At 35.1% G+C, this 10,089-nt stretch overlaps 1 protein-coding gene across 1 annotated transcript; it reads left to right on the forward strand.

The window, feature by feature from the left end:
- Window positions 1-3: 3 nt before the first annotated feature.
- Window positions 4-9,014, forward strand: LOC133995658 (septin-1-like). Its single transcript, XM_062435135.1, has 4 exons — window positions 4-23; window positions 1,442-1,508; window positions 2,269-3,706; window positions 8,994-9,014. The coding sequence occupies exons 2-4, from the start codon at window positions 1,498-1,500 to the stop codon at window positions 9,012-9,014; spliced, it is 1,470 nt and encodes a 489-aa protein (XP_062291119.1). The 5' UTR covers window positions 4-23; window positions 1,442-1,497.
- The last annotated feature ends 1,075 nt before the right edge of the window (window positions 9,015-10,089 follow it).

Raw genomic sequence — 10,089 nt, forward strand, 5'->3', positions numbered from 1 at the left:
AGAGCTTCAAGTCAACAACACAGGTAAGAAAACTTTGAAAGAAGAATCATGAAATACTTTCAGTGTCAGGATTTTAGGAAACAAACGCTGTAGGAAAAATATTCATTACTGTCTGTAATAATGATTTTCTCAGAATAATATATACATATATACTGATATATGAATGCATGAAACTGTGGATTGATCATGAACTAACACACTTATAGTAACTGGACTCACAATATAAACTTATAATATAACAAACCAGTTCTCAACAGTTAAATATGACATGAAATTTGGATTTAACTGGAGGTTAAATATCAAACTGTTGGTTATTCAATGTGAAACAAAGTGAATAAATAAAGTATAATAATTAAGTGATTTTACTAACCTAATGTTAACTACTCATTGTAGTATTATTACTCACTAAGATTACTGCTGTCACTGACTGAGAGCTAGACGTTACTGTCAGAGAAACATGCTGTTACACATTTATTTCACTCAACTGAAACATTTATCACAAGTTCTGAACTCACTTTAGCTTACATCCAAACAGAAAAGTGTTCAGTTCATTTTAGTAGTTTATAGCTGTTAATGTGGAGAAAGTTATCTCTCTTTAGCACTGTCTAGTTTAATAAAGTTAAACATTAATATTTATAATAACACAGGAGCTCTTCAGCAGATCCTTCTCTCTCACACAGTGAACAAATCCAAATGATTTAGTGGTTAATGAGACAGAGCTGTCTGAGCATCAAGAGGCTCTCAGAAGCTTCCACATGTCTTTAGTACTAAACTCCCTCTCTGTGTTACTGTTCCTCCACTGCAGCTCAGCACAAACCACAACACACACATGAATTACAGAGCTGTAACTTTGGTTTGTTCACATCTTTATATCAGCTTCAGCTCAACTTTACACTGTGTTTTCTCACAGAAGTCATGTGTGATATTTGAGTATCTGTAGGAAGGAATCAGGTCACAGCCAGTGTGGACAGGAGGAATGATTACACACACCAATAACTTCCAATGTGCACACTGCATGTGATGCTAATGTGGACTTGAACAAAGTAAACTAAACCCATATAGAGACTCTTTGGTAAGTTTGTCTCATCATAGAATGATTTCTTTTTACAGGCTCACTGTAACATGAAGCCTCATTGAAATACTCACATATTAAATGTGTCAGTGGACATTTACATTCAGTAGCAACATTTAGAGACTTTGCAGAAACCTTAATGAGCAACATTTCCTCATGATGTTGATATAAAAGCTTCATCCAGGCAGCATGACATTTCCTTCAGAACATATATGCTGTTTCCATTTAGCAGCAAACAAAGATCATTTCTAGGAGACGTTGTTGGCCGAGCGGCTCATTGCTCAAAATGTGCAGCACTGAAACTTTCTCCAGCAGCTTCTTCACACCTTTATTTCACTTTATGATCGTTTTTCATTTTGTCCCACACAGAAACCAACACACCTGTTTCATCCTCACCGTGTGGAGTCTCTCTGCCAGATAGGAACATGGCACAGTGGTGAGTAACATGACCATAAATAAATAATGTTGGTATTTATGATCAATTCAGACTGAGATAAAGTTGGATGAATTTATGAGACATAAACACAACAATAGTCACTGTCAGGTTACTGTAGGAATATTAAAGTATTATAGAGATGTTAGAAATGACATAAAAGAATGTTAAGTATGTTAACCTGACTGTAAAATCAGGAAGCTTCCAGATGTGTTTTCAGTCTCTTCAGGTCTGTTAAAGGAATATTACACAGCACTCTGATAAAGTCATACAGCTGCTGCTCTGATGTTTTCATGTTTCTCTTGTTGTTGACCTGCATACAGCTTTCATTGTTATGTAGTGCAGCTCAATATCAGAAGGCCTCTGAGTAAAAAGGCTTTTGCAATGTGAAGCTGAATCACATGTTTCTCACATCAGGGACAGAAAAGACTGATTGATCTGCAGCCTTTAGTACTGACAACAGAGTAACATTTCTACACGACTGTGTCTTCATCACAGTCAAAAATACTATAAATAATATAAGAATTCAACTTTATGATAGAAATATTATTTGATCAAAACCAAATGTAATGTTTAAATATTTCAGATTGTACACACACACACACACAAATACACAATTTTCATTCAAATCAGCAATTATTAAAAATAGTTAATTCATTTAATTTTATATTTCTCTTAACTACAAATACATATAAATAAATAATGACATAAATAATAATGTTATGTGTATTAAACTGTTCTTTTTTTAAAAATTCACAACCAGTAACGCCTCATCCAGATACCAGGACATCATCTCCAAAAGTACTCTGATCTCTTCAGGATCTCCTGCTGTCTACCAGCTGAGAACAAAGGAAGAGAAGTTTGGGACTCTGACAAGAAAAACTGTTGGAGAGAAAAACCCAAACAAGATAAACAGAACCATCTTACTTGTAGGTGAAACAGGAGCAGGAAAATCTACTCTGATCAACGCTCTGGTCAACTACACCATGGGAGTGAAGTTTAAGGACAACATCTGGTTTGAGATCGTAGAAGATGAGAAGAGGAGTCAGACAGAGAGTCAGACATCAGATGTGATCTTGTACGAGATCTTTGGTTATGAAGATGAAACTCTGTCCTACTCTCTGACCATCATCGATACTCCTGGATTCGGAGACACCAGAGGGAACGAACATGATGACATCGTTAGTCAAAAATTATTGGTCTTGTTCAGCTCAGACGATGGAGTTCATGAACTTTCTGCAGTGGGTCTGGTGGTGAAGGCGACTGAGAATCGAGTGAGTGATCGAATGAAGTACATCTTTGATTCAGTGATGTCTCTGTTTGGGAAAGACATTGAGAAGAACATCGTACCTCTCATTACAAACTCTAATGGAAGAACACCTAAAAATGTTCTGAAAGCTCTTGAAGCTGCAAATATTAAATGTGCCAAAGATGAGAAGAATCAACCTGTTCACTTCCTGTTTGATAACTGCCAGACTGAAGACCGAACAGATGACACAGAAGACCTGAAACGTGCTGATGAAATAACAACAACAGGAATGAATCAGTTCAAAGACTTTCTAGATAAAACTGCACCTCAAAAACTGAGTAATACTGTGGAAGTTATAAATAAGCGCATCAGACTGACAGCCTGCATTCAAAACCTGCAAGACCGAGTCGATCTAATCGAAAAAAAACAGAGAATGATCCGACAGATTGACGAAGCTCTAAAGAAACATGAAGAAGAGATGAAGAAGAATGAAGAGTTCACTGTAGAAGTTGATGAGCCCTGCAAAGGCCAACAAGACATCAATGGGGGTATGTGGGGGTTATGGTTTTATGAAGGAGCTGTCACCTGTAACAGATGTAAAGAGAACTGTCACTATCCTGAATGCACAGTGGCCTGGTATCCTAGAGATTGCAAGGTCATGAAAGGAGGTCTCTGCACTTCATGTACAGGGAAGTGTCCTGTATCAGATCATGTGAAAGAGAAGTGGATCTATGTGACCAAGACCAGGAAAGTCACGAAGACCAAAGAAGATATGAAAAAAATGTTTGAATTGAAGAAGTCAGAAAGTGAGTTGGGGAAGAGCCTGATGGAAATTATTCAAACTGAGATGGAAGAACTGACAGCAGAGAAGATAAAGTTGCTGGATGAGGTCTACCAACATGTTGTTAATCTGGAGCAGATCGCCCTGAATGATAATTCACTATCCATTCATGTCCACTTGGACTTCCTGATTGAGAAGATGAAGGAGACAGGAGACACAGAGAAGGTGAAGAAGCTGGAGGAGATGAAGAGTCGTCGGGATGAAGGAACTGTGACAGATACACTGTGGCACATGTTTAGTAAACTAGCAGCAGCTGGTAAAGCAGATAAAAATAAAATGAAGTAGGTGAACAACATCAGACAGCTGAGCAGACAACAAGATCTACACTGTTCATACAAATGTTTAAACATCACAAACATTATTTCATTATAATCCTTTTAATTACAATGTTGATGTAAAATCTCCATCAGAAAAGAATTGAATCTTCTCTTAAATTTCAGGTGTGTGATTGTGAGAAACAGGAGCTCTGTTGCTGTTTGTTCTTGTAGTTTAATGTTTAATTATGGACGTCTGGTCACTGTTCAGATTACAGAGGAATCATTAGTTGATCCACATCAGTCAAAGCAGAGCCACAATCTGTCTCACAGTAACAGCAGCTGTTGCTTTTCTTCTTATCAATACTCTGTTTTTACATCACTTCCTGTCATAGTTGAGCCTCTTTCCTGCTCTCAGCTTCAGTCATCAGATCAAAACACAGCATCAGTGTGTTCAGCTGCACTTCAGTAACCAAGAAACAAGAAGCACACACCTGCTTTCAGTAGTTGGAGTAGGGGATTATAGAAACCTGATGGACATTTCTCTGCCATGTTCACACAATCTAATTGTTTCTATTTCTTACTTTTATTTTGACTTTAAGTTTTGATGCATATCTTTTGTTTATATTTTGATGGAGTTTAAATTGAACTGAGCAATAGTTTTCTTTTACATGCAATATTTCTGACATGTATAAAAACTGTATTTTTGATATATTTCAGATTTTTGTTTTAATTTACACACAACTGCACAACGCAGGCAAGTGCTGAACTGAGTTTTGCCATGCTTACATTACATTTATAACTGACTTCAAATACCTTATGTTAATCATATTATATCTGTATAATCACTGTGGAATGATGCTAAATGCTAATTGATGAGGACTTGGGTTGATTGGAGGTGTGGGAACACCCAAAGGGAGGATTATATGGTTTTGTATTTGCTTCTGTTTGATCAGATTTTCTTCACGTGTATTTGAATCATACAGCTTGTAATGATGAGTTTAATATTTCAGATCACACAGGCCATGTGGGAAAACTTGTATTCATTCATGTTGTTTATTTTCTAAGCAGTGATATTTGAGTGGTTGCAGTATATTGTGTTATTCTACATGAAATCATTTTTCTGTGAATGATGAATAAAATGTGAGCTTGATGAAATCAGTTTGCTCAGAGTGTCTTCACTGGATCATCAGCTGCTTTCTGAGTCTGTTGAAGCTTCTGCTGAACTTTATTCATTAAATGTCTGTTTGACTTTATTCTGAGCAGCAAGTCTGACAGAGACTCAAAGAAAACACAGCTCACAGCATCATAATGAACATATCCTGAAGAATATTACATCCACTCTGGATAATGATGTTTTCTGTAGTGACCACTAGATGGAGCCACAGCTGATGTGGACTGAAGGAAACCTGAGCACACTGACCTGATATTACAAGAAGGATCAAGTGTTTAAACTGTGCACACTTCAAGTAGTACTTCAAGTGTTTTGCAGTACTGAAATATATACATATAGTATATGACTACTCCCTACCAGGTATAGTTTTCTTTTTCACATTAATCTACAAGCTTAATGATATAGTTTTATAAATTGTGTCTCATGCTTACATTTTATAGATTAAGTCACAGTTTAAAGAGTGTCAAGCTTGGTACTGCTTAGGAGCCTAGACCACAGTCCAGTGAAGTCTACTGGTTTGGTGCTATTTAACCATTCACAAGTGTTGATGCACAGCTCAAGTTAGTAAGACTTCTACACTACCTTCTGCCTATCAGGCTTTCTCTCTGACGCAGAGGCCCCTGTCCTGATGTAACTACCGATGGTCCCTCTGCTGAGCGACACAGATTAACATTAATAACTTATTAGAGAATTATTAAAAGCAAGGCACCTTGTCAAAAATATAGTTTAAGAGCCTTAGGGTGATGAACAAAAAAGACCAAAAAGATAAGTTTCTGTCTTTCAAATGTTTTTTTATTCAGCACAAAAAGCTAAATACATCTGAAAAGATACAAATGTACTAAGCTAAAAAATCTGCTCAAAAATTCAACAAAAGTAAAAGACAACAACAAAATAACAAAAAAACTCCCCAAAACCAAACAAAAACCTTTTTCTTGACCTTTCCTCATAGTTACATCTCCTTTCATACAGCTGCTGCTGAGGAAAGTCTTCACTATTCTTCGTGTGCTAATTTCTTTAGTTTTCACTGAAGAAATTAGCACACGATACACATTATAAATTCAAAACATTTCCTTGGTTATATGTAAGTAGATAATACCAAAAAAGGATATAAAAATACACGATTATCACAAATCATAGTACCAAATAAGGCACAAGAGTGCGTAAAGCAAAACCCAAGATCCTGAAATCTGAGAATCTGTGCAGGTCCGTCCTCGCTAAGCAACAGCTTAACTGATAGAGTTAAAAGTGGAACATTACACAGTGAACTCAACACCATTAACCACAGTGCATTACACATGCATATATCAAAGTTTCATCTCCAGTGGTTTGTCAGTGTGTGAAGTAGAGTCATCATCATCCTCTCAGTTCTCAGTCTGTCTCTCTTTGTGCAGAAAGAACTTTTGACCTCTGCTCTCCTCCAACAGTTTCAATAAATATAGTTTGTTTCTAGTTTAACATGAGATCTGACAATTAAAGAAACGTTGCTTCATTTACTTTGTGTTAGATTTTTGTTAGTCGATGTCTTAATATTACAAGTGCTTGACTGTTGTGATGTTCCACATTAAATTATATGCACAGTTACATTTGAACTGATGAATTATATTCAATAAAAATGTGCTTCATCAAATCATCATTTGCCTCAGAGTGATTTCTTTGTACTTTTCTTTTAAAGTTTTAATTGATGGAACCTCATGTTTAATGGTTCATTGTGATTATTGATAATTTATTATGTATTATGTATTTTAAGCAAACATGTGACTTGTTACTTCATTGATTGTTTGTCTATAAGTGGTATAGCCATGTTATTGTTTTTCCACTGCACACATTAAGTTCCTTACAGAAAATAACGTACTTTGAATGATATCAAAGCAATTAATAAAGTTTGGTGCAGTTTGGTGATTTCATTGTTGGCCTGGTTAAGCATCATGTTCGACAAGTAATTCCAGAAATGGTTGCCATATTTTTGAAAATGTATTAACTCTGTCCATCATGCCATACTGACCTCTCTCCCTATTTAATATAGGCTACAAGTGAGCTCTGTTAGCCAGGTCTTAATCTGAGTACAGTATCTGTCTTCCAGAGTCTTAAAATTGCTTTCTTTGGATTACCATTCCATACATAATGGTGCTTTGCACAGAGACATTGTGGTTTTCATAGGGAGGGAGAAAACTCAAATAGTGCAATCTTTGGATCAGGTTCAAACACACAGCTGTACATGTCAGAGAACCACTTGAATGTGTCACACCAAAAATGATTTTGGTTGTGGACATGTCCAAAAAAGGTGGGTCAGAGAGCCTTCTGTCAATTTACATTGTTTACGTAGAAAGGTAATGGTACTAAAGATTCAGTGAAATTTAGTTTAAAAAAAAAAAGAAGAAGAAGCCTTTGCATCACCTTAAATTGGATAGAAGAAGATCCTGGATCCTGCAAGATCTAGTCCTGCTGAGGCCCTCCTACCAAACATCATCCCCAATCTGTATTCCTAGTTCCTCCACCCTAGGGCGTTTTTTAGAGTGTGTGACATAATTCACTGATTCAGAAATATACTGCAATATTTATATCTCCAAATAAGGGTATTCTTCACACTTCTATGCCTCCACCTGGGATGCAGCTCATTTTCATCTCCTCCTTATGTTATTATTTTTTTTCAAATATGGGCATTTTTCACAATTATTTACAGACCCTTCTCTACATTTACCATTGTTCTGGCTGATTTTTGTTTAAGAATAAAATGACACATGGCCTTTATTGATCATTTAACCTTTCTGATTTATAACAAATTATAACTTAATACTACTACTACTAATAATGCTAATGATTTAAACAATCATTCTTAATCACTGATTACTGACCTTATACGTTTGCAAACTGTGTCTGCTATAAGTTTCATTTCTTCGTTTATGTTCTCTTGACTTCTCTGGGTGTGCTGATCAATCTCTAATGTGTGTGTGTTGTTGTTTTTAAAAAAAAATGTGTAACAATAAATCAGACAGTCATATTGAAACTTTCCAACTTCCTCTTTGAAAATGACTAACATCTTTTAACAAGGTCTTAAATAAAAGCAAAAATGCTATCTACTGATGAAAAACAGTTCATCTGGCAATTTAAGGCCTAAAATTAATGTTAAGACTACAGAAATTAGTCAGAATATAGAATACTGAAGAATGTAGAAGTTAAGTCAGCTTATTCCAGTAAAAACCTGAAAAACACAGGAAAAATAAAACAACTTCATGCCTGATTGAGACCAAAACATTCATAGGAGATTATTCCGTATTCTCAATTCAGTTTGAGAATTCAGTAATGTATTTTTATTTTTAAAAAACTAATCAATACTCATTAGTACTAAACAATATCTATACAAAACCAGCTTTTTCCACTACTTAATTTCTGACATGTGTAGCGAACTGCAGTAGTAATAAGTATAGTTTTAAACATATAACCACAGCTGATTATCACCTAATGTTAATTTAAATGACTGCATGATTGTTACTTAATTACTTCTGTCTCATTATTTAGCTAACTATTTATTAACTCCTCATTCCTTCACACTTATTATAGAATTACAACACATTGCACACACATGTATTGCTGCATTCCATCAAAATCCTTATTCAGTTACTTTCTTCTCTATTTGTAGTTTTTTGTCACTTTGCTGATCACTCTCGCATTTCTTTTCATTTCAACACAAACCCTGTTGAATTTACTATTGAAAACACTGTTACTACTATTTGCCTATTCAGTATGCCATGCTATATTATAGTGCATATAAATTATGTATATCAAACAAGAATGAGCATACACAAACTTATTACATGGACTGAATATTGTCCTATAATTTAAACTTCAAAAAGCATGTATAGTATGAATAATATAATTGTTTTGCATTTCTACACATTTACATAACTTCTTTGCTTTTGACCTTTTAAGACTTTGCTGTGACAATCTTCTTCTTCTTCTTTTTTCCCTGCAGCCTCACTTCTCCATCACGTAACCTAACCAAAAAGATTGCACAGAACAGCCACCTGTTAGTCACATGTGGGATTTTGCAAATAGAAACCCCTGAGACAAGACTGAAGAAAACAGGGAACTTATTCTTACCAACAGTCACCTCCAGATTCCTGATGTCAAAAGCTTTGGATCTGTTTTATGAATGTTGCTGTTCTTTCTACACATGCAAATCTGTGCAAGCTCCTCCTTTGTGAAAAGTGAGGTCAGTAGACCACTGTAAGTTTCCAGCACTGTGGATGGTCATAGTATCAGAGTGAAGCTTCAGCCACAAAGACCCTTCCTCAGTCTGACATAGAAAATAGAGAACAGTGCAGACACAAAGCTAATTAGAATTTAATTACTCAACAAATTAAAGGTTTTATTTGTAGAACTGTGAAGCAATGTACATGTATTAGTTGATTTTTTTTATTGTAAATGAGTAAAAGGGTACAAATGTAACTTAAAAAGTGAAATATTCCCCAATCAATCAATCAATCAATCAATCAATCAATCAATCAATCAATCAATCAATCAATCAATCAATCAATCAATCAATCAATCAGACTTCATTTATACAGCATCCTTCATACAGGCTAATGTAGTTAAAAGTGCTTTACAATTAGTTGATTGACAAGCTGATAATAAAACAGAAGTGACACCATGAAGAAAAAGAAGAAAAACAAAGAGCAAATTAAAAGACAAAAGTTGAAACCATTGATGCAAGAGAAAATAAGAAGTTTTAAAAGTTTAAATAAAATGAGCAAAAAATAAATAATGAAATAGATAAATAATTAAATAAATAAGCAGAATAAGAGAACAGGTTTATCAAAATGAGTTAGTGACTAGGTTAAAAAAGATTAAAAAGACAAAAGAGAATCAAAATAAAAGATTAAGTTTATTAAAAAAGGTTACATATATTCTTCATATATTCATCAAGATCAATGTGCCATCCTCACTGTTCTAAGATCCCTGAAACCATAATGTGAAAACTAGAGAGGTTTTTGAAAATCCAAAAATGATCACAATCTTAAACAAAGTGACCCCCCCCTCGCTCGCTCTCCACCACAGAGCTCTGCAGT

This window comes from Scomber scombrus, chromosome 15 (assembly GCF_963691925.1).
Source record: "Scomber scombrus chromosome 15, fScoSco1.1, whole genome shotgun sequence".
NCBI lineage: Eukaryota > Metazoa > Chordata > Actinopteri > Scombriformes > Scombridae > Scomber > Scomber scombrus.